At 34.5% G+C, this 25,641-nt stretch overlaps 3 protein-coding genes across 4 annotated transcripts; 2 read left to right on the top strand and 1 right to left on the bottom strand.

The window, feature by feature from the left end:
* Nucleotides 1-1,821: 1,821 nt before the first annotated feature.
* LOC146910049 (antifungal protein ginkbilobin-like protein) lies at nucleotides 1,822-2,668 on the top strand. The gene has a single exon (XM_085725274.1). It carries the CDS (start codon nucleotides 1,879-1,881, stop codon nucleotides 2,341-2,343), a length of 465 nt encoding a protein of 154 aa, XP_085581400.1. The 5' UTR covers nucleotides 1,822-1,878; the 3' UTR covers nucleotides 2,344-2,668.
* Nucleotides 2,185-25,209, top strand: LOC146910047 (uncharacterized). Of its 2 annotated transcripts, none has more exons than XM_085725272.1 (13): nucleotides 2,185-2,315; nucleotides 7,316-7,545; nucleotides 7,632-7,898; nucleotides 8,074-8,187; nucleotides 8,525-8,626; nucleotides 8,745-8,843; nucleotides 8,996-9,114; nucleotides 9,559-9,660; nucleotides 9,831-9,862; nucleotides 24,002-24,106; nucleotides 24,185-24,296; nucleotides 24,411-24,631; nucleotides 24,713-25,209. In XM_085725272.1, exons 2-8 carry the CDS (start codon nucleotides 7,528-7,530, stop codon nucleotides 9,593-9,595), a joined length of 756 nt encoding a protein of 251 aa, XP_085581398.1. In that variant the 5' UTR covers nucleotides 2,185-2,315; nucleotides 7,316-7,527; the 3' UTR covers nucleotides 9,596-9,660; nucleotides 9,831-9,862; nucleotides 24,002-24,106; nucleotides 24,185-24,296; nucleotides 24,411-24,631; nucleotides 24,713-25,209. The 2 variants fall into 2 exon arrangements, with proteins under 2 accessions (XP_085581398.1, XP_085581397.1); XM_085725271.1 differs by lacking the exon at nucleotides 2,185-2,315 and adding an exon at nucleotides 7,036-7,169.
* Nucleotides 5,110-6,826, bottom strand: LOC146910048 (protein trichome birefringence-like 10). Its single transcript, XM_085725273.1, has 2 exons — nucleotides 6,710-6,826; nucleotides 5,110-5,682 (listed from the first exon to the last, which is right to left on the bottom strand). The coding sequence occupies exons 1-2, from the start codon at nucleotides 6,817-6,819 to the stop codon at nucleotides 5,310-5,312; spliced, it is 483 nt and encodes a 160-aa protein (XP_085581399.1). The 5' UTR covers nucleotides 6,820-6,826; the 3' UTR covers nucleotides 5,110-5,309.
* Nucleotides 25,210-25,641: the final 432 nt, after the last annotated feature.

Below are 25,641 nucleotides of genomic sequence, written 5' to 3'. Positions count from 1 at the left end.
ATATGACCCATAAATGTGAAGCTAACCAAGCAGTAAACTCCCTTGTTAAGTTTTACTTGAGTCTATCCGGTGAAGGATTCATAAATTTCAAGTAATGGGGGGTAAGATTAAATTGGAAATTATAACACAAAATTAAAGACACTTTAGCATCCACACATTTTAATTGTTTTCTACATGTCGTCATATTTGACAATTGTAAGCTTTTTAATTTCCAATACTATAAAAATTATCTCTCTCTATGTGCTAGTTATTCGGTCTAAAAAATAAACAAAAATTTGTCGAAAAAATTGATTTATTTGATTCAACTTTTAGACTAAATACATATTTTTTTTTTCAACCAATTTTTTCTTTTAGTTGAGACCAGATGGAGTATGTGACTAAAAAATCATTCAAAAACTCACAATTCTTATGATTACATATTCAATTTTTCACAAAACTCCTAAGAATAAACTTTTAAAATTTTAGTGTGCATATGCTCTAGTTAATTAGAAATTTTAATTATAGTCTAAATTTATATGTAGTGAGGGCAAGATCTTATTTTAAGAAGAAACAATGATTAAAATTGCTAATTCCTAACTAATAAATTTTTAAACACAGTGGGGAGCATGTGGCCCTAGTTAACTAGGAGTGGATTCGTCCCTCAGTCTATCGACTAGTAGTAGAATTTTTTTAGTTTATCCTTGATTTTGTCTCCTTCGTTTTATTAATTAATTGGATTTATTATAAGTTTTTAGTCTTTTTCATTTGTGTTTCTTTTTTGGACTAAAGTTCTTTTATTTGATTTTCCATAATTTCTTCTGTCGAAAGTTATTCTATTTGAAGTGTAGGACCCTAAATGTCAATATCTCATTCAATCAGATCAATTAGTTTGGAATACCCTTCTCATAAAAAAGAAAGAGACTAAGTTTTTTCTAGATAAATAAATAAATTGAATACTAATGTTTATTCCTTCATCAAAGCATAAAACAAAGGTTAAATGGCCGGCGACAAACTATAGCATGTTTCTCCTCTAGAAACCTCCGCTTTGATATCTCAAATTCATTATAATACAATGAGCTACCTTCATTTAATTAATTTGTATATATATGAAACATATATAAAATTTAGATGAGGGAAACTCATCCAATACAAGGTAACTTTTATCTCTCAAATCTCAATGGCTCTTGAGGCTATAATAACGTGGTTTCCAAAATTTCTCCCATCCCAGCACCCTGAGGAGGAGTCATATATACAAACCAAAGCCCCTGAATTTTCAACACCAGTTAATTAGAGACCAAAACATTATAGGGTCATATTAACCAGTGCCCCCGGGGCACTGGTTAATGAAGGCAAAAGAGAAAATTTTAAATAAAAATAATATACTTTTTCAGTTTTTAATGCACTGATTACACATCTCTCAATGCAAATCCTACTATATTTGACCCTTAACCAGTGCCTCGGGGGCACTGGTTAACATTTCCCAACATTATAATATAAAATAAATAGAAGAGCTACTTGGCTGTGCTTGTTTATTAAAATGAAAATCACTTGAAAAAAAAAAAAAGATCAGTTATTTGAAGAAGCTGCAAAAAAAATCTATAGATTCTTTTTCTTGTTTATTAAAATGAAAATCACTTGAAAAAAAAAGATCAGTTATTTGAAGAAGCTGCAAAAAAAATCTATAGATTCTTTTTTTTAATAATATATAATAAACCGATAAAAAAAAATTAGAAATGATTACTTTGTTTAAAAAAGGTGTTTTTTCCCTAGAAAAAACAACAAATGACCTCTAAATTATCCATAACATAGTATTGTTTCAACTAACAAAAGACAAAAGCTTGGTATTGAATATTTCATAGATAAATGTAGTGGATAAAACCGACACAAAAGATTAGGTAGATGACCCACACACACAAACCCTTTGGTAGCACAATGAATTCAATCAAACATCATAGGAATATGGACAATCCTCACAAATATGTAACAATTATGATTATTTTGTTGTGCCTATGGAGTTCAGCTGAGAGTGTTCCAAATACAAACATCATCAAAGTTCTATGCAACAGTGGAGTGTACACCTCAGGTGATCCATTTGGTATTAGTTTAAGCTATGTTCTTGAAGATTTAGAGAATGAAACTCCATCACAAAAAAATTATGACTATCACAACATTTCACCTTATCCTAATTCATTTGCTTATGGACATGCTACTTGTAACCTTAATTTGACCTCCTCTGATTGTAAAACATGTCTTGGTGTTGCTAAATCGGACATTTTCACCACTTGCCAGACAAAAACAATAGGGGCTCGTTCTGTGCTTCATGATTGTTCAATCAGGTATGAACAATACCCATTTGATGATTAGCATCAAAAAAAAAGTTAGATGGTTGTTCAATAGACACCTCAAAATTGATCAGTTGACTGAAAATAGTCAATTGGAAGTTACGACTCGATTGAATTTTACGCACAAAAACAACCGATTGAGAGTTACGATCCAATTCAAAGCGAAATTAAGGTGTCTATTGAGCAACTTTCATGAAGTTAGAGCTTTGGGTTTCAAATTTTCATTTTAAAACCTTGTTGTATGTAAAAAGCTCATATCCAAAGCTACTGTTTTGTAAGTCAAATACTCCAACTTTTATTTCTAAATAAAGTATGGTTTTGTGTATTTTGTTATATGGTGAGAAAAAGATCATAATTGATTTGGCCTCTTATCAAATGTGATGATATAGATACATGTGTGATTTCAAACAAAATTGTTTGATTTTGTCTTCAAATTGAAATTGGATTTAATCTAGTCAACACTTACAATCAATCATCTTAGTTGTTGAAGAAGATTGAATCAATGAAATTTCGAGTTTTGAATTTCTCCAAATTAAGATGTGAATCATATGAATTCTATCTAATGATTAAATTTGCTTCTTGTTGCACTGAATTTAGACTCCTCCAAAAGTTATTATAGATTAAAAGTGGTAAAAATAAATGTCTATCAAGTTGAAAAATATACACAAAATTTACAATAAACTTGTTTTAGTAAAAGAAACACACACATACAATCGTTTATAAAGATCTAGTCTATCTATCTTAAAGAAAGTCTTAAAAAAAAAAAATGTGGCAAAATTTCACACATGCCATGTTTTACATGGGATTTGAACCTTACATGTTAAATGAGAGATCATATGCATGATTTTATTTTCACGAGGGAGAAGGCCAATTGTTTAACTCATAATATGCCTCGTTTGCTGCTTGGAGTATATTTTGGATCCGTTTATTACTAGGAAAATGCTAACAAGTGTCCTAAGGGCATTGTTTAAACATCTAAAAGTAGCAATTTTTGCATTGGAAATTGTACGGTTATGACTTTAACATATGTTTGACTTGTATTTTCAAGACATAATTTCTTTTTGTGAGTTTTTTAAACAATGCCCTTAGGGCACTTGTTAGCAAGACCCTTATTACTACTATTAAGATACATATAAAAATTTGACTTCACATTTAAGTTTGCTTTTGATGTTATCGAATACAATGATGCATTGCCGAGTAAGTATTGCTCACGCAAAGTACATAATGACAATTTCAAGAAAAGCTTAATCACTTGTATCATTTGGAATCATTCAAATGAGATTAAAAAATTACTACTACAAATAAATCATGAAACTTGAGATTACATGCATGAATTGATATTAGAGCTGTAATATTTATCTCTCGGGGTCCCTAATTGAGTTACATTAAATACTATAGCTAACAGTAAACATGTAATAACATTAGTACAGTGGATTGTTGGATTATGAGCAAAATAAAAGGGTAAAATATGCTTTTCGTCCCTGTAATTAGGGGCCATTTGAATTTTCGTCCCTGAGCTTACTAATCCTCCCATCTTGTCCCTGTAATTCTTAATCATATGAGATTTCGTCCCTCGCCCCTTTTAATCACTGCCACGTCAGCAAATTACCAAAATGGCATGGGAAATGACGAAAATACCCCTGTCTTATTTTTTTTTTTGTTTTTTTTCCTTCAAAATTTTATTCCCAGCTTTTTCCCGAATTTTTTTTACGATTTTTTCTCCGAAAAATTTCAGTTTTTTCAGTTTTAATTTTAACATTTTTTTTCCGAAATTTTTTATGTTTTTTAATTATTTTTTCAGATATTTTAATTTAAAAAAATAATTTTCACAAAAATTTTTTTCCCAGTTTTTTTCCGAATTTTTTTTTACGGTTTTTTCTCCGAAAAATTTCAGTTTTTTCAGTTTTAATTTTAACATTTTTTTTCCGAAATTTTTTATGATTTTTAATTATTTTTTCAGATTTTTTTAATTTAAAAAAAGAATTTTCAAAATTTTGAAATTTTTTTTAAGGAAAAAAAAATAAGACAGGGGTATTTTCGTCATTTCCCATGCCATTTTGGTAATTTGCTGACGTGGCAGTGATTAAAAGGGGCGAGGGACGAAATCTCAAATGATTAAGAATTACAGGGACAAGATGGGAGGATTAGTAAGCTCAGGGACGAAAATTCAAATGACCCCTAATTACAGGGACGAAAAGCATATTTTACCCAAAATAAAAAGCACTACACGTGTGAATTACTAGTTTGTTAAATATAATAATCATTAAATGAAAGCAAAGTTCCAAAACAAAAATAGATTTTTTATACACTTTGTACAAAATGTAACATAAAAAACTTGACACATCTTCCACTACTCTTTTCAAGACCAAATGTCACCTGAGATTTTACCCAAAAAAATACGTTGTATACATCAAGTTTGTATCTAGGTGATTATTATTTTCCTATAAGCTATCTGCTATCCCTCAGATTCACCATCCCACATTAATCTAAAATGGCAGACCACTACAAAGAGGGTCAAAACAATCACTTTGTATGAAATTAGGTCGACAAGCATGTTCAATTTAAGAAAACATCTTCTGTTTGTATTTTCAATTTTAACCAATAACTATTATATACACACCATCTTATTTTCACTTTATTTCAAATTTTCAAGGATTTGTACGACCAAAAAAAAAAAAATTTTGTATATTTTATGATGTACAAATCTCCAAAAATAAGAAATAAGGTGAAATTAAAATGATATGTATATGACTATTAGTAAAATTAAGAATAATAGAAACAGAAGACATTTTTCTTAAACCAAACATGTTAATTTCTTTACTTTGTAACACAAGGCAATTACTAACAAATAGTTAGATTCGCCAATTAGTGAATCTGACCACAAAGATGGCCAATTTAGCTTCCAACTTCATGTCATTCACCAATGATTGAGAAGGGTTGGCGAAGATTTTGTAATATGTGCTTTTTTCGCAAACTGTATAAGACTATTTATAGAGTAACTTGAGAAACTTTTGTTGTATTGCGGTCCGAAAAAGCCTTCTTCTTGAGAAGAAGAGCATAAAGAATCTCGTTCCACGAATCAGGAACACCAGGGAGACGCCAATGGCTACAGTCTTGCTGCTGCATAGAGGTTGGGCCCTTGTCTGGCCCGATATAGTAAATAGATGCATGGCCGTCTTTCCTGCGTGCCGACATTTGTGTAACGTTAAGTAAGTCCAAATTCAAAACATCTGATTTACTCGTGCGTTGTGACAAGACATTGGTGACGGTACTGAAATGAATGTCGGAGAGTGCAGGCACAGAACCTAAATCAGGTAGTGTTTCCGAATGACATGCACCACCAGTATTCCAGTCACCACCCCTGATACATCAAAAACGAAATTAATGGTAAGGAACAAAACCAGATCAATATGCTGAGGAAGAATAAATACAAAATATTCTCACAAGTTTTTAAAGTATTTAAATTTTAGTTTTCCTGCATTAAATGGACTGAATCTGATATCAATTTACATTAGCATTACTATGCCATGTTTTGGTTTGAGGTGAATTTGGCTGAATCATGGTGTGCCTCCGTAATTTTAGCAGAAGCTACACTTCAGAGCTTCAACTAAATCATGGTGCCACCGTGACAGCATGACTTTGTCAAACTCGCTGTAAAGCAGCTAAACTAGTTATTATAAAGCAAAACCAGATTTTGGAGTTGCAAATTCTGCTCATTATCCTAAACAGTTATATTTTGAACTACTTGCTTTGTCTCCTTTCGATCGCTGCATAATTAGGATTTGATTTTTTACCCCAGCACCAAATGTTTTTAATGACAACTTTGATAAATGAGAACCAAATCTCCAGATTCTCTACAATGACAACAATAACCTGCTCAAACTATTTCAAAGTAACATGACTGAGATTAAAAGTCATAGAGGGAAAAGCATACACATCTGCTAAAAGGAATTCCCTTAAGAAGCGGAAAGTTATGTGATTTAAGTCATAAAATTCGTGTCATATTTTAAAAAACGAATTACAGTCAATAAGTAGTAAATGCTTGCCAAAAGCTGTGGTGAAAGGAAAAATCCCTTTGAAAAAAGCTATGCAGAAGTAAAATTTAATTGAGTTCACACCAATGTCCTTTTACCAAACCTAATATTCTTTATAGCACTGACATTTCAAATTGAAGGCGTGTTTGGTGGCATTCACCTCCCATTTTTCTCAGTATTACCGGTGTCGTGTACTCGTGTCACTGTTTGTGTCAATGCTTCATAGCTATATATTTATTCGAGAAGTGGTATACTGGTATTGTAACTGAGTTTTCCATTTAAAATTTTATAACAGAAATTTTGATCAAATAAAGATAAAAGGGAAGGTAGGTTTGTTTGAAAATTTAGGCAAACCTGAAATGGACAGGAGCATAAGTTCGGAAAAGGACATATGTTTTGTTCCTGTTTACTTCACGGGCAATCCAATCAACTACTGTCTCAACTGATAATCTGAAAGCAAGCATCTTACGTAGACATATTCATCTTCACTTGCTCTCCTATTTGAAAGTAACAACCCCTAATTAGCAATAAAATAAAACCAACAAATCAAACTCTCATACAGGGTAAAATGAAATCCTTACATTTTGACGGTCTTCTCGTAATTCCACCAATGCCCAGCATTGAGAACCAACACATCTGCATCTCTCCACCTAAGAGAAGTCCAGTCCATATGATCAACCCTCAAAGTCAATTTTACCCGGTAAGGTGCCCCATGAGGAGGCCGTCCCTGCACTACTAAAAACGGAGACCTGTAATATTCAACAGTGCAGTTGAACTCTTCAAACTTGAATGCCAAGAAGAACTCTTGTTTTATGTCAGCATTTTGTCTCTCGCACCATTGGTTTTAACAAAAACATTTAATATGAATTTTTATATTTTTTATTTATAGTTAAAAATTCATATTATATTTAATTGGTGTTTTGTTAAAAACATTATTAACCCTAATTTATTTTATGTCAGCATTTTGTCTCTCGGAATTAATCCATTAGCGAGAGGATCTCTAGCAAAACTCGATCGATGTAACTGTTCACGGCGTTTCTACAAATTTCATTTCCGATTCAGATCTCAGTTGTGAGTGTGCAGCTCAAAGATGCTCGCCTTTTGCCTACAAAACTTTCGCAGAACATCATCATCTTCATGGAACCAACTGATTCTCTCCTCCCGCAAACTCCATGATGCTTCTTCCACAGGTATCTAAAACTAATGCGTATCGTATCTTAGTTTTCTTCTATATTATAATAAACACCGACCGACTGTTTGTGAAATTTACTGTTAGACGAGAAGAAGCTTAAGCTTCTTGACTACGCTTCGACAAGACAAGAGGAAACAATTGAGAGGAGCAAACAACTTTGTGAAAGCGAAAGTGACCGCACAGAAGATTATTTCGGATGCGTTGAAAAATATAGACATTAGATGGTATGTTGCTAATTTCAAGGTTGATCATATCATAAGAAAGATGGAGAATTTGCATGGTGAAATTTTCCCTGCTTCCTCCTCTATGTTTGAAAAGCTAGTATTGTATTGCAGTGCCTCCGCGGATAAGGTATAATTTTCTCCTTTATTCATTCTCATATTACGTACGGTTATCCATGAGAAGGAAAACGATAACAGGACGTTACGTTGCTCCCTTCATATCGAATTCTCTCTTCATTCTATTTTCTGTTACCATCATTTTTCAAAACTGCATGCATTTCATTTTTTCTTTTTCACTTATGCAGGTGGATGTAGCTATTGATTTTGTTGATAAAATGTCTGAAGCAGGCTTTACGCTTTCTAGTCATGTAATGCAATCTTTATTAGAGACTTGTTCGGAAACTGATCAACATTTTCGGGTACTATATATCTTACTTAAAGCAGCTTCCCTCCCTGTTGAGGTAGAGGAAGACCTAGAAAAACTATAAGAGAAACTGTTAGGAAAGATTTAGAGGTAGGTTAATGAGTTGGATCCAAATATATGGTATTTGAAGGACTTGAACTCTTGACCTTTCTTTCAGTCATGTGACAACAGTTTTACCGTTTCTCCAAGGCTCACCCTTAAACTTTTACAATTACATAATGAAATTTATGATTCCTTTTTTCCCCTTAATTGAAGCATTGTTTCTTGTTTGTCTTGTTTTACTAAAATCTGTTTGTTCATTTTCTATTCCTTTTGCTATATTGAAAATCAAGGTTTTTGACATCTATTCCATCATAAGCCGCCATCCCCACCATTTCGAGCTAAATGGAAAGATTTGCTGGCTTTTGGTACACTATTGTGTAGTGATGAAAGATGTAAGTTTTACCTTTTTTATTTTTTTTTATTTCTTAATGTATGCTTGTTTTCTACAATAATATCTTTTGAAAGAAAGCTTTTTACTAACCTGATAATGTATTTACTTTCATTATGCAGTTTGAATGTGCGTACCAGATGGTTAATGAATTGCAGAAAAAGTATTTCAAATACAAAACAACCATGTATAATGCCATTATGGCAGGATATTTTTTCGAGGTATCATTGTTGGATTGTGCTCTCACTCAGATTTTCAACTATGAAAGCTTCTCTCTCTTAATGATTTCATTCATTAAAAAATATATTTAAATGAGTGTATGAAATCTATTTAAAATAGTTCTTTCATATTCTCACTTTTATCGATATTGTAGAAAAACAAAATTGGTGGGTTGAGGGTTCTCAAACAAATGCGAGATGCCAACGTAAAGCTCGATTCATACACTTTCAGCTATTTGATTGAAAATTGTGAAACAAAAAAGAGATTAAGAAAGTAAGTTGAGTTTAATAATTTCATATATTCAAGTTTGTGGGGGCCTCTGAACGGGGTTTTTGGTTCGACTCCTGATTTCATGTGTCTTATCTCTCTGGTGGGGTTGGCTTGGTCCATTCTTCATTTGTTTTCGGCACCATGAGGGATGGAGATTTCTTGTGTTGTTGTTTTTGTGATGGTGTTGGTTTTTTAGTTCCCCTAGTAATGTTGCAGCTGTTCTTTTTATGTTATTGTTGGGGTTTTTTCCTTGGGCCACCTTTGGTGTGCTTATTCTCTTTGTACATTTGTTATCCTTTTCTTGTATGTGTAATTTCCTTTCCAAAAAAAAATAAATCCATATATTCACATACTTTCAGCGACTTGGTCGTTAGTTTTAAATCAAGTATTGAGATTAATATTTGATTTTTCAATAATCGAGTTGCTAATTAGAATATTTACTTGTAGTATTATGAAGAGATGGAACAATCTGGAATCCACTTGACAAAAGAAGTTTTTGTAGCCCTGATTCATGCATATGTACCTTGCGGTGAATATTATGAAGAACAGGTATGTTTGTGTAAATATGCTGTCTTTCTACGGTTTCTCTTTTGGAGTGACCTTGTAAAGGTCATAGCATGTTGTAAGTCTCATGGTAGGGTTTTAGATTATTATTAATTATTAATTTGTATACTTTCCACTTTCAACCTTAAAACTCATCAATCATTGTACATTCTTAGGATAACAAGGATGTGTTATGGAATTTACATGGTGTTAGCCAATATATTTTACTAGCTGTAATAAATGTGGTCAAAGTATAGTTGACTTAGATTTAAAGAAGATTCGAACAGAGTGTTGTGTTGAAAGCAATTATGGGTTCGAAGATGGTAGAAGACTTCGATAAGGCAGTTTTCGAAGGTGGTTATCAGCAGTTATTCTTTAAGTCAGTTTTTATTTTAAGTTTGTTTTCAAATAAGTAAAACTGTCGACTTGTGGCAGTTGTAGTTTGAATTTCAAAGAAGTGTAGTTATTTCTAGACTTAGTATAAATAGTAGTTTTTCATAGGAAAAACAGGTCACAATTCCGTCATACAAACTTACACTCAAAGTATCCGTATGGAAGCGAGAAACGAGTCACAAGTTGCAATGTATGAATCTGTGTACCAACCTTTGTTTAATCAATGCAATTTACCCTTTGTTCTTTAAGTGTTCTTGCACTTTACTTTATTAAGTTCGATTGAGTTCAAGTGGATTGAATTCGATTGTTTTTATCATATTTCTTATATTTTTGACATCAAAAACGCAGAATTTCTAACAACAAGAACAAACACAATATGTCCTAAGATTTACTGGTTGATCTTGCAAGTTACCATTTGTAAACCAGCGGTTGTTTACGAAAATCCAACGTAAACAAATTGGCACGCCCAGTGGGACCGTTTGTGTTTTTTGTTTATAGTTTTTGTTAGAATTTCCTTTAATTCTGGTTTGTTTTGTTGTGTATGCAATTAAGAAACAAGAAATTGCTTCTTAATATGACACGCGCTAACAACCAAAAGAAAACAAATCCAACATCTTCAAATGAAGATGTGGATCAAGTGACGGTTGAAGATGATGTTTCATCCCCAGGGAATGTTAGAACATCACAGGCTGTTCCAACCAGTAATACAGTCACTCAAACATCGTCTCAGGCCATGCCTTCGATGGCCACAGTAATTTCTCAAGCCATGCCTTCGATGGTTACCCAAACTTCCCATGATTATCCAAATACTTCTATTCAAGGAGTTTGGGATCATAGATCAATGCCATATGGTATGCCATCATCATTGATGCAAGGCTTACAAACTAGTGGTAATATGTTTTCAGAGAATTTAAATGTTTCATTACCACAACTTTTTGGTCCTGGGGTATCTACAACATATAGAAGTCCCCAACAAAATTTAACCAACGCTTCTATGGCTGCCATTAGGCAAACTATGGAAGAAACTAATCATGATATGGTTAATATGATGACCCAACAAATTGGTACTGTCATAAATCCTTTAATTCGAGACACCAACACTAGTTATCAACGGTTGTCTGATCAAATGGAAAGAATTGCCAATTTCTTTGGCGCTCCACCAATCCAAAATAACCCATTGCCTCAAAATCGAAATGTGAGGGCAATTGAAATAATTGCTGATGAACCAGTGGTTCGAAATCATGAAAATATTGTCCAACCACAAGTAGTACAACCACAAATTCAGGCAGAACCTGAAAGACAACCCATTTTGGTTAACAGAAACCAAGATGCCGATCAAGTGGTTTTACAAGCCCGTCGGAACAATTTCGATGGTCAGAATAATATAGCAGGTATTGTCGAGGCTTTGTTAGCCCAAAATGGTTTTAATATGGGTTTACATAGACCAAATTTTGTGTCTCCTTTGTATGAGTATGTTTTAGATGCTGAATTGCCTAGAAATTGGAAAATTCCAAAGTTTACCAAATTTGCTGGAGAAACTGATGAATCTACTGTCGAACACATTGCTAGGTTTCTCATGGAAGCAGGAAATATTGCAGAAAATGAAAATTTGAGAATGAAATATTTCCCAAGTTCTTTGACAAAAAATGCTTTTACTTGGTTTACAACTTTACCTCCTCATTCAATTTATAGTTGGAACCAATTAGAAAAAGCTTTTCATGAACAATTTTACATGGGTCAATCTAAGATTAGTTTGAAAGAATTGGCCAGTGTTCGACGTAAAAGTCATGAGTCAATCGATGATTATCTCAATAGGTTTCGTCTCCTTAAGGCTAGATGTTTTACTTCTGTTCCAGAATATGAATTAGTCGAAATGGCTGCTGGTGGCCTCGATTATTCTGTTCGAAAGAAATTAGATACCCAGTACTTAAGAGACATGGCCCAATTGGCAGACAGAGTTCGACAAGTTGAAAGACTTAAAGCTGAAAAAACTAGAACTCATAACAAATTTTCTAAAAAAGAAAAAATTGCCTATATAGAAACAGGAGATAGTGAACCCGAATTCGATTGGGGTTTAGATATCGTTGAAGACAATGATATAAACCTGGCAGAATTAAAAGACGGACCTCCATATGCTTGTAAAATGTTGAGGCCATCCAATGGAAAAAATCCTGAAGATCCCAAGAGTGACAAATATCCTTCTAAAACTTATACTTTTGATATTACTAAAAGTGAAGAAATTTTTGATCTATTAGTTAATGATGGCATAATATTGGTGCCACCTAATATGAAGTTACCTCCTTTGGAACAAAGGAAGAAAAGAGGATTTTGTAAATTCCATGGTTTTTTAGGTCATAACCTATCTCGATGTACTCGTTTCAGGGATTCTGTACAAAAAGCTCTTGATGAAGGGAGGCTAAAATTCGGAGAAAAACCAAAACAACAAGTGGATGGAGATCCTATGAAAAAGGCAGAGTCCATGTTTGCTGATGTGTCTACCAATGTGGTAGAATCCATGTTTGCTGGTATTTCTATCAATATGGTGGAAATTTCAGATAATATTGATGTAGAAATGGTTACTGAGGACCATCGAATTGAAGAGCCAGTGGTTACTGAAGATCAATTGGCCAAGGAAATGGAGAAAGCATATCCAAAGGCTGAAGAAGATTTGGTTGATTTTTTAAACCGATGTAAAATATCTAACACCCATGCTATGCTTTGTCCTCGATGCAGTGCAGTGTTCGATAAAGAAGCTGCGAAATCAGTTGAAGGATATCAACCTCAAACAAAACGTAAAGGAGGGTGGTTCGAGAACCGTTCTAAGTTTGGCTTTAACAAAAGAGGTGTTCCTTACAAGATGAAAACTTCAGAGAAGTATCAAGTGAAGAACCATAAGAAGACGTTCGTTCCTTCATCGAAGTCTCCTATTGATACTTGGGTTTTCTCTGGAGGCAAGAAAACTGGTCATTCTGCGCCTCCAGCACCACCAACAAAATGGGTAAAAAGAGCTGTCAAAGTTCCAGACCAACCAGAGAGTTCTAATCCTAACAAATATGCTTACAAAAATAACTATAAAGGTAAGAATCCTATGACTAGAACTCAATGGCGCCGTTTTCAACGCCAGAAAAAGGAAGGAGTTTTAAAAGATGTCACTAATGGTGACAAAAGTAAGGGAAAACAACCAATAGTTTTCGAAATGGTTAAAAAACCAGCTACTGAAAGAATTTTCCCTCCATTATCTTCTGCTTTAAACATCCCTAAAGGGGATGATGATATTCTAACTTCTACTTTTTCAGATTCTGAACCAAGTCTTGACATTATATGTGTGGTTTCTATACTACCAATTGAATATGCACATGATGTATCTTCGAAGGCCAATCATGATGATGAATGTGATTTCACTGAGGAAATGGCTCGTCATAGGCCTCTATGTTATTATGTTATGAATAATGGCTGCATCGAAGATCAACATGCAGTGTTCGAGAAACCTGATGATAGCATGAAGCTTCATTTAAAGCCTTTGTTTATTCAAGCTAAATTAAATGGTGTTGGAATTAACAAAGTGTTGGTAGATGGTGGTGCTACTGTTAATCTCTTACCACAATCTTTTCTAAGGAAACTTGGTATTTCTGAATGTGATTTGAAACCACATAATGTAGTGCTCACTAATTATGAGGGATCTACTGGACAATCTCTTGGTGCTATCGAACTAGAATTGGTAGTAGGAAGCATAACCAGAGCAACTGTGTTTTTGGTAGTTCCTTCTAAAGCCAATTTCAATGCATTATTAGGAAGGGAATGGATCCATGCTGTAGGTGCAGTTCCTTCTACAATGCATCAAAGGATTGTGATTTGGAGGAAAGATGGTTTGGTAGAGAATATTGAGGCTGATCAGAGTTATTATTTTAAAGCTGAAGTTGATAATCAAGATATCAACAAAAAGAACTTTGACAAACAGCTTCAATTTATTGCACCATTCATGGAAAATGATGCATCAAGTTCTATGACTAAAGAAGAAAAATTCTTTGTAAAACTTGCACCAGAATGGGGTTTTCGTTGGAAAACTGCATTCGACGATGACTTCGTAGTGGTGAACAACGAAGATTGCCATGAGAAGATACCTGTAAAGGAAAAAGATTTGCTGAAGACAAGAAGTACTTCGTACAAGAGGGTCACTGATGACCAAGGATGTTCAGCAAATGGAATCTCACCAACTAGGTGGGATATCAATAAGTGATCAATGGTTGAGCCCAGCATATGGGAAAAGATTACGGCTTATGTAGCCGAGAAAAACTTCGATTTGGCTGAAACAGCCAAAGAAGAAGAGGTCTTCGATGCTTCAGTGGAAAATAATTCTGATGACATCATTGATAATAAAAAATTAGATTGTATTTATGATGATGAACCTTTGGGTTTTGAAGAAGATCCAATGGGATCTACAATAAAAATGAAGGCCCAAGATCCTCTTGAAGAAGTGGATATAGGAGATGGTTCTGTAAAAAGACCAACATACATAAGTTCAAAGATTCCTAAGAGCTTCAAAGATCGAATTGTGGCGCTTTTGAAAAATTACAAGGATTGCTTTGCTTGGGATTATCATGAAATGCCTGGTTTGAGTAGAAAGGTAGTAGAGTTGCAATTGCCAATCAGGACAGACAAGAAACCAGTGAAGCAAATTCCAAGAAGGTTTGCACCAGAGATTCTACCAAAAATAAAAGAAGAGATCGAAAGACTCCTCAAATGTGGCTTCATCAGACCTGCAAGGTATGTTGATTGGTTAGCTAATGTAGTTCCTGTTAAAAAGAAAAATGGTAGTATAAGAGTTTGTATTGATTTTAGAGATTTAAATTTCGCTACTCCCAAAGATGAATATCCTATGCCAGTAGCAGAAATGTTGGTAGATTCTGCAGCAGGTTTCGAATATTTGAGTATGCTTGATGGTTATTCAGGTTATAATCAAATATTTATTGCTGAAGAAGATGTTTCTAAAACAGCATTTCGATGCCCAGGGGCATTAGGATGTTATGAGTGGATAGTAATGCCATTTGGTCTTAAAAATGCTGGTGATATATATCAAAGAGCAATGAATTCAATGTTTCATGATTTTATTGAAGATTTTATGCAAATTTACATTGATGATATTGTTGTGAAATCATCTTCTGAAAACAAACACTTAGAACATTTACGGTTATCATTCGAAAGGATGAGACAATATGGATTAAAAATGAATCCATTAAAATGTGCGTTTGGTGTTTGTGCAGGTGATTTTTTAGGATTTGTTGTCCATAAAAAGGGCATCGAAATCAATCAAAATAAGACTAAAGCTATAATGGAGGCTAAAGCACCCTCTACCAAAAAAGAGTTGCAGTCTTTATTAGGCAAAATAAATTTCCTCAGAAGATTTATCTCTAATCTCAGTGGCAGAGCGCAAGCATTCTCGTCATTACTTCGATTAAAGAAAGAGGAAACTTTTAGATGGGAGCCTGAACATCAAAAGGCATTTGAAGACATAAAGTCATATTTATCTAATCCTCCTATTCTTTCACCTTTGTTAAAAAACAAAAAGATGAAGTTATATATAGCATCATCTGAAAGAACTATAGGGAGTATGTTAGCACAAGAGGATGAAAATGGTATAGAAAGAGCCATTTATTATCTTAGTAGAGTTTTAAGTGATGTTGAAACAAGATATCATCCTAGTGAGAAACTATGTCTTTGTTTATATTTCTCATGTATGAAACTTAAACATTATATAAAGCCTTTTGATGTTTATGTTTATTCCCATTTCGATATTATTAAGCACATGTTATCTAAACCTATTCTGCATAGTAGAGTTGGTAAATGGGCTTTAGCACTCACAGAATATTCTTTAACTTATCAATCTTTGAAAACTGTGAAAGGCCAAATAGTGGCTGATTTTATTGCTGATCATTCCATAGAAGAACCTGTGACTGGGGGCATCGAAACATTTCCATGGACATTGTATTTCGATGGGTCTAGTCATAAAAATGGTTCTGGAATAGGTATAGTTATTGTTTCACCAACAAATGAGGTAACCAAATATAAATTTCGAATTAGCCAATATTGTTCGAATAATGAGGCAGAATATGAAGCCTTAATAAATGGTTTAGAGATTTTGCTCGGACTGGGGGCAAAATGTTTAATTATTAGAGGTGATTCTGAATTAGTAATAAAGCAAATAACAAAAGAGTATAAATGCCTCAAAGAAACTTTGATAATGTATTACACTATAGTTAATGCATTACTTAAACATTTTGTTCAAATTGAAGTTCAACATGTTCCTAGAGCAGAAAATCAAGAAGCTAATGATTTAGCTCAATTGGCTTCTGGGTACAAACTTTCGAAGGAACAAGAGCAAGAGGTTATTGAAATTAAAACAAAGCGTAATTCGATAGACATTGTGCCTAACAAATTGTTAAGACCAAAACTTGGGGGCATGGAAGCATCTCAAGGATACCTTCAGAGTGCAAAATTTTCTGAAATTTTGGTCATTAACAATTTGGATGATGATGATTGGCGAAAACCCATAGTCAATTTTTTGGAAAATCCAGATGGCACAACTTGTAGAAAAGTCAAATATAGAGCCTTGAGTTATGTGATAATAGGCAATGAATTATTTAAAAAGACTCCAGAAGGAGTTTTACTTAAATGCCTTAGTGAAGCAGAAGCATATTTGGCTGTATCGAATACTCATAGTGGTGCTTGTGGTACACATCAAGCAGGCCATAAAATAAAATGGCTTTTGTTTCGACAAGGTGTTTATTGGCCAACCATGTTAAAAGATTGCATAAACTTTGCTAAAGGTTGTAAAGAATGTCAAGAACATGCTGGAATTCAAAAAGTACCAGCTAGTGAATTACATTCAATAGTAAAACCTTGGCCATTCAGAGGATGGGCTTTAGATGTAATTGGGGAAATTAAACCTAAGTCATCCAAAGGCTACAAATATATTTTGGTTGGAATAGATTATTTCACTAAATGGATAGAAGCTGTTCCACTAAAAGATGTTACTCAAGATGAAGTTATAAACTTCATTCAAAAATTTATTGTTTATAGATTTGGCATACCAGAAACTATTACTACAGATCAAGGATCTGTATTCACTGGTCGAAAGATGGTAAAATTTGCTGAAGAAATGGGATATAAATTGTTGACTTCAACACCATATTATGCTCAGGCAAATGGTCAGGTAGAAGCAGCAAATAAGAATTTGATTACTATAATCAAAAGAAAAGCTAGCCAAAAGAAAAAACCCAAAGAATGGCATGAGTTTCTTTATGAAGCTTTGTGGGCAGTTCGAACTTCTCCTAAAGAATCTATAAATACTACTCCTTTTCGATTAACATATGGCCATGATGCTGTATTGCCAACAGAAATCTTACTTCAATCTACTCGAATTCAAAGACAAATCGAAATTCCAACAAATCAATATTTGGATATGATGTTGGATGAATTAGTAGATATTGATGAAGAAAGATTGATGGCTTTAGAAGTGCTTACAAAGCAAAAAGAAAGAATAGCAAAAGCCTATAACAAAAGAGTTAAATCGAAATTATTCCTGCAAGGAGACTTAGTTTGGAAAGTCATTTTGCCTATGGATAAAAAGGATCGATGTTTAGGAAAATGGTCTCCTAGTTGGGAAGGACCATGGAAAATTCTAAGAGTTTTTTCGAATAATGCGTATGAGATCGAGGAACTACAAGAAGATCAGAGAATTCTACGCATAAACGGTAAATATTTGAAAAAATATAAACCGATGTTACAAGAAATTAAAATTACACAAGAGTAATTTGATTCGAAATAAAACTTGGCATTAATTTAAAAATGCCAACTGATGGGCAGGTTACATCGAAATGCTTAAAACGGAAAAACCATTACAAAAGAAAACACAAAGTACTTAAAGACAAAAAAGCATTTAGAAATGGTTTTCACCATTCAGTTACAATCCCAAAGCGATCGAGAAACCAGCGAATTTCTGTATCGAGACGACACCTGAAGCAAGCATTGACCAGGTAGTAGTCATGATCTGGCCCAGGTAGAAGTGAATACCAGCCTCCAATTCTCCCATCTCCTGCACAGTTGTGGTAGTTGTTGCAAAAACTACGCCTAGTAAGCCAAATAGGCATGGGCCTATTCCACCAAGGACAGCGAAATCGATAACTCGAAGTTCCTCCCAAAATGTCGCTTCGAAATTCTGCCAATCGATGTGTCCATGCAAGATCTTTGAAGTCTTCGAGGATGTTTTCTGGCATAGGCATGGAGAGCGCATTGATGAGAAGAAGGTAGTACCTTGCACTCAGAGAGCCAGTGGCATTGATAGCAGTAGTAAGGAGGCGTTTCATTTCTTCAACGTTTGGATTAGCATCCAACATGTGTTGAGTGCTTCGAAGAATACAGAACATGGCGTTGCCATGATTCCAGAGTCTAAGTTTAAAAGCAAACTTAGAATGAGCCACCATAGCATTGTTGTACCATTCATTGGGGTCGTAGAGGAAGTAGAGGACATCATTTCCAAAAGCCCTAGAAACTTCAGAATCCTCACTGATGCGCCAATGCCTGCTATTGGTATGGCGAAAGGCGAAAAGATCTTTCCTGCTTTGAGCAGCAATCTTTGCAGCAATCTTGACTAAAAGATCATCACTCAGATTATCAATGGTGGTCATGATGATTTAAGAAAGAAAAGCTTTGAGTAAGAAGGATTTTTTCAGACGAAGACGAAACAAAGAAAAAGAGTGATTTTTATAAAAGGGAAAATCATATTTATAATGGAGGGAAGTTGAAAGAAGTGGCTCAATCAAACGGTTCTTCTTGCTTTGAAGATGATGACACGTGGGAACGGTTATTCCGATGGCCAATGGTTACTTAACTTTGTAATCTGAGGGAAGTTTTAAAGGTTTTATTTTAAAAGGATTAATTTGTGTTAAAAGGTCATTTATTTGTTTTATTTCTTTTCAACTTCCTAGGCAAGTTTAACTTGTTGGGTTAAACAAAAAAGTTACTTTTTTGTTTCCTCATCATTAAAATGTCTTGGAAATTGTTCCAATCTTATTTGGATTTAAATAAAATTTAAATTCGATACAAGAAAATAAGAAAGGAATTTCGATGATTGAAAAGAAATTGTCGTTCGAAATAGAAAATGGTCCACAGATTGTTATAAAGACATTACGGACCAAGATATTCGATAAGGCTGAAATAAAATAAAAGTCTTAGAGAATAAAATAGAAACAGAACTAAATCTCAAATGATGAGATGAGTTTCTCAATTTGGCTTTTGTATTCAGCCAGTTGGGTATCGAGAGCATGGTTGTCATTTGCAAGTTGAGCAATGGTAGACTCTAGTTCCTTGGAGAGCTTGAATTTGTTAACAGCTTCATTGGCTCCTCGATTTCTGGCTTCATCCTTAGCCAAAATTTCAGCTTTCTGAGCTTCCAGTTCTTTAATCTTGGCATCGATGTCAACCACTTGCTGCTTCGCATTGTTTCTTTCTTGCTGAAGAGTTTTAAATTTCTCTTGGAAGGATGACAGTTCGATCACAATTTGATCATGATGCGCTTTCTTCTCTGCCATCTGAGCTTGACCAGTTTTCCTCTTCTGGAAATTTTGATTAGCACTCTCCAACATTGGTTCAAGATAATTAAACAGGTTTCGAAACTTCCAACCAGTTGGGAGAGCACCAAGTTTTTCAAATAAACTCTTGATTTCAGCAAGAGTTCCAGCATCCTTTTCAATCAACTCTAGCAAGTTGGCTTCGATGATCTTCTTTTGAAATTCTGCTAGCAGGTTGTTCTTTGAAGTCTCAGAGGGATTTCCCTTGGATGAATCAGAAGTTTGGCCAGTGCTAGTTGAGAAAAGAGTATTACTCTTAGCTATCAAGGCAAAGGCATTGAAAGGATCATCTTTGGCCAATCGATCGATTTCTTCCAGATCGATCATAGGGGCATCTTGTTGAGCAATCATCTCTGCATCACCAGGAGCATCTTGTTGAGTAGTTATGTTTGTATCTTCAGTAGCAAAGTTCGGTACATTATCTCCAAGGGTGGGTGCAGAATGAGATTGGTCATTGTTGAGTGATTCATCATTTACCAAGTCATCAGTGGGTGTTTCTGCCTGTTGTTGTTGAGGAGGATCCACTTTAAGACCTTCTGGACTGCTAGCATCATCATGCTCATCCTCTTTGTCTTCAGCAATTGGTGAAGTGGTCTTCGAAGAAGGAAGAACTTGCCCATGTTGTGATGGTTTAGTTTGTTCTTGTTCGATACCCTAAAAAGAATAAGATAGATGCTTAAAAAACAAGACATTTAGAGATATTTCGTATAAAATATGGTTTCGATAAAATACCTTCGAACCATTATCACCAACATGTGAATGAGCACTAGAATGAGAAGTCTTTCGACGACGTTTGAATGGTTTAGATGGTGAGATGGGGGGAGAACTTTCAGAAGCTTCCACTTCGACTTCCTTTTCTTGGACAAGTGATATTTGTTCTTGTTTTCTTTTCCTTCTTCCTTCAGTATGGACTTTGGGAAGTGTTACTTTGGAAGCTTCGATCTGTTCTTTAGTTATCTCCACCTCACTATCATCATCAGAGAGATCGACAGTTGCTTGTTCTTTCTTGCTCTTCGATCTAGAATGTCCTTTTGATGAAGTTGTTTTCACTTTGGGTTCCTTTGATTTAGGAGGTTCCTTCGATGCAGCCTCAGATTTCTTCGATTCAACTTCTTTAGTTTGGGAAGCTTTCTTTTTCTTCTTGTCAGACTTGCTTTTCGAAGTGTTCTGGGTGCTGGCATCATCGAGCTTTGCTTCTCCTGGAGTTAAAGGCAAAGCTGAAATATGTGATTATACAGATAAGTACTATTTCTTTTAACAATAGTATTAATGTGTTTTAGCGAAAGAAAAAATCATACCCATGATACTGGGAGTTTCGATTCGAACTTGGGATAATTCATAGCCAAGTTCACCATTATATTGGTATAAATTGCATTTAGCATAGGTTACTAAATTATTTTGTGGGAATTTGAAATTATAAAGTAACCATTTTGGGTATGGTGGCCTGAAGGCCAAAGCAAGATTACAAGATGGAAGTCTTGCTAGTCTCATTTTCTTTTCTAAAACATAAAGATATTTATTGGGTGTTCCAGGGGGAAAAATTGTTTCTGAAATTTTCTCTCGAACTTTATCTCTCAGAGTTTGAGCAGCATAATATACTGTCCTCTTTGGATGTAAAGGGTCATATGTTGTTTGATAATATCTTTGAAATTGCTGAATTTCTTTAATGTGCGTACCTCTAGTCTTCTTGTCTTTGTTCTGCAAAGTGTGAAAAGTACTGGTCAGTTGAGGCAGCAATTCATCGGGATTCCCTCGATTGGATTGGCGCATGTAATAATTTCGCCACCATCGAAAGAATGCTTCAGAGCATGCAAATGATGTTGAGAAATATGTAGGCTCGAACACAGTTGTTCTCTTGGCTTGAATTATGGATTTCCACACAGGTTCGATCAGAGGAATTTTCCATTCACTTATACTTTTGAACAAGGAGCTGGGTTTTGATTGAACCATACCAAACTGTCTAGCTACATGGTTAGGTTGATAACCATATACTCCATAAGGGCTACCAGGTGTAAGTCTGCTAGATAGATAGGTAGGGGTCAAATAAGCTTCCCATATAGCATTGATTTCTGTTTTATTGGCTTTTTTCGAAGTAGTGGGAAAGTCCTCTTTGAACCAGTTAGGTCCATATTTCCTAGTGGTAAATGGTGCCATCATAGGGGTGAAAATGGGACAATCAAGCAGGGTTGTATAAGCATTTTCAAAAAGTTGTTGTGAAGACTTGTTCCCATCGGGGTGAAACATAGCTAAGCCTATACCTTCAGTGGTCTTGTCTGAGTATGCTGATGTGTAAGAGGAAGGTAGGATCGAAGCAAGTTTTGATCCAAAAATGGCTAAAAGCCATAGTTGAAACAACCATATGGGTCCTGATACAACTAAATTTCCACCAGTTTGGGGATAATCTCTAAGATTATTAGTTGTTTGGTTAAGGGTTTCATATAAAGAACCTAGAATCAGTTTGCTTAAACAGATATCTGTTCCTTCATGCAACTGACTAGCTAGACACATGAATTTCTTAGGGACTTGTACTGACCTCGAGCAAAAAACATGCATAGATAACCAGTAGGTCAAAAAAGCTACATGTTCATCTGCAGATACTTCAGCACATTCGGTATCATGGTTGTTAGCTATAAATAAACCATAGGCAGGGCTATCAAAATTTACTGAGTATTGAGAAGTGGTAACATCTGGATTAAAGGTGTATCCAGTTGGTTTTAAGCTAGTAAGGCCAGCCACATCTAAAAGGGTAGGAGTGAGCATTCCACATTTCAAGTGAAGGCTGTTGTTCGATGGGTTCCAAAAATGTAAAGCAGCAAATATCAATTCATTATGGTATTTTGGACCATATCGAGATATTTGGATGAGATCAAAAATCCCTTTCTCCTTCCAGAACTGTCCCTTTTGTTTTTGAACTTTGTCTAACCAAGCAATATATTCTGGATAAGTTTTTGGTTCAGTCCTAATTTTGGATTTTACAAAACTTAGGTCAAAAGGACCTTTTGTGAAAATTAAAGGAGGTTGAGTTTCAATGCATGGGAAAAGAGAATTAATCTCTGGAGTTTCAGGTTCTAGAGAAATGGGGCCTAAAAATGCATGTGGAGTATCAGTACAAGGGATGATTACCTGGGTTTTCCAGATAGCTTTTTCAGCTTCATTGATCTCTGGTTCGTTCATAAAAGCAGGAGCAGCACTGGCGATTTCTTTAGTAAAATCAATGGGTTCTTCGCGATTCACATGAGAAGTTCCTGCTGCGTTCGTCATTGTTTAAGTATTTTTGTGAGAATTTGATGAATAGTTCGTGTGTAAAGATAGGAGTTGCAGAAAATTTAAAGTTTTTTCTTCGAGAGAACTTTTGGCGGAGAAGAGGAACAGTGAAAGTGAAAATGAAATGGTGAAAAGTGAAAAGAGTAAAGGTGAGTTTGCTTTTATATGGACTTTTGATCATGACACATGTCAAGATCTTATTTTGACAGTTTTACCATTAAAGTGTTGTCTTTTCCAATGTTAGAGAACGTGGCCCACTAACTAAGATTGTGGGGTCAGTATTTAAAGGAAATTTGAATTAGTTTTGAATTAAATACTGACATCATTCATTTCGATGGAGAATGTTAGTTTTTTTTTTTTTTCAAAAACGTCTTTTTCTTCTTCGATGAAATCGAAAATGGCGTTTCTGGGGGGCAATTTGTTAGCCAATATATTTTACTAGCTGTAATAAATGTGGTCAAAGTATAGTTGACTTAGATTTAAAGAAGATTCGAACAGAGTGCTGTGTTGAAAGCAAATATGGGTTCGAAGATGGTAGAAGACTTCGATAAGGCAGTTTTCGAAGGTGGTTATCAGCAGTTATTCTTTAAGTCAGTTTTTATTTTAAGTTTGTTTTCAAATAAGTAAAACTGTCGACTTGTGGCAGTTGTAGTTTGAATTTCAAAGAAGTGTAGTTATTTCTAGACTTAGTATAAATAGTAGTTTTTCATAGGAAAAACAGGTCACAATTCCGTCATACAAACTTACACTCAAAGTATCCGTATGGAAGCGAGAAACGAGTCACAAGTTGCAATGTATGAATCTGTGTACCAACCTTTGTTTAATCAATGCAATTTACCCTTTGTTCTTTAAGTGTTCTTGCACTTTACTTTATTAAGTTCGATTGAGTTCAAGTGGATTGAATTCGATTGTTTTTATCATATTTCTTATATTTTTGACATCAAAAACGCAGAATTTCTAACAACAAGAACAAACACAATATGTCCTAAGATTTACTGGTTGATCTTGCAAGTTACCATTTGTAAACCAGCGGTTGTTTACGAAAATCCAACGTAAACACATGGCGAGTTGGAGAGGGTGCTTCTCCTACTCAAGGAGTTGAGTGGTCAAGATTGGGTTGACGGTTGCAGGTGGGCTATCCGGTACTCAGTTCAAAACAAAAATTTAAGGTATGACGGTTCTTTCTTCTCAACATTAAATTATGATTTTATTCTGCCATTTGTTTATGTTCATTGTATATTTCGCAGTTCTACCATTGAACTGTTTAAACAACTCAAGGATTATTACAAAAATGATGCACCCGAGAGAAGTGATCCTTTATATTTCGGAAGTGAGAAACTGGTTTTTAATGTTAAAGAAGTAAGTTTTTGTTTCCTTATGACTTGAATAAGGATTCGCGATTATAAGAATTAAATTTTGGTTTAATATTTCTGCGTGTATGAAGCATGACATATTGGTCTCATGTATGTATAGGCGTATTTTCTAATTTTGGAATCTTGGTCCACCACATATTTGCAATTTGGATTGGACTTGCTGGATCTAATAAAAAAAGAGCTTGGTCTTGTTCCTTCACAAACGTGTCTTGATGTACTCCTAAGACTTTGTGCCCTATCAGGAGATTTGAATAATGCTAAATTAGTTTGGAGAGAATTTGCATTTGCTAAATGTTTGTATACTTCATTTAGCTACTTGAGGTGGGCTTCTAACCTTCATACTATTTTTTCCCTTTATTATAATATTTTCCTTCTCCTTATGATTTTACTTTATGGTTGTAGTATGTATGAAGTACTTTTGGCCACAGGAAATCACAAATCTGCTGACATTATGGCCAATAAACTTCCAAGTATTTTTTCTGGTTATGTTTCCTATATGAAGAAGCGCTATAGCGCCAAAAAGGATGACGTACTGGTATCTGATACGTAGGGTTGGCAAAACGGGTCCAACACGTCGGGATGTCCTGTTTTGCCTGTTATTTTTAGCGGACTTGTTTCATATAGTTGGCTCGCCTGCTTAACTCGATGAAAAAAGGGGCGGACACGAGGCGGGGCAGGTCCTCTCGCTTAACTCGTTTTTCTTTTATTTTTTTAGACCTGTATTATCCTTATTTTAAGATTTGTTTTATGTTGACGATTTTACTTATTTTGCTATTATTAAGTATGATGTTGAGTTCGACAATTTGTTATTTACTAAACGTCTACCCGTGCGACACACATGCAATATTTATAGAATTATTTTTAATAATCGGTGTACTTTAAATATATTGTTTTGAATATATGTGTGAATAATATTGGTTGTGCTTTCAATTTAGACCTTGAAGAGAATAGGTGCTTGAGTATTTCAAAGAGTTTTTTTATTTTATTTTAGTGAGTTCATCATGTAAAGTAACCGAGTCAACATTAGTGGTGTGGTTTAGTGGAACGGGGTTAGTGAAATACAACTAAAAGTGACATGGTTTATTAGGAAAACTAATTAGAAGTTTATTGATTTTTTTTGGACGTAGTGATTAGGAGTTTCGGCTAGCTAGATATTTTTAAATCGAAGAGGAATATAAAAATATATGTATCATTAAGAAAAACAATAAGTAGAGTCCTTCAGCTCTATAACCATGTTCCAAATATTGGAAGCATTGTTTATATAACCATAGGCCGTTTGGATTAGCTTATTTTAGAGCTTATATAAAACGGTTTAGGCAAATAAATAAATT

This window comes from Medicago sativa, chromosome 7 (genome assembly GCF_051527215.1).
Source record: "Medicago sativa cultivar Bolivia chromosome 7, Bolivia_mono, whole genome shotgun sequence".
Taxonomy (NCBI): Eukaryota; Viridiplantae; Streptophyta; class Magnoliopsida; order Fabales; family Fabaceae; genus Medicago; species Medicago sativa.
Note: the sequence above shows the minus strand (reverse complement) of the source record. Positions and strands in the feature narration are given on the sequence as shown.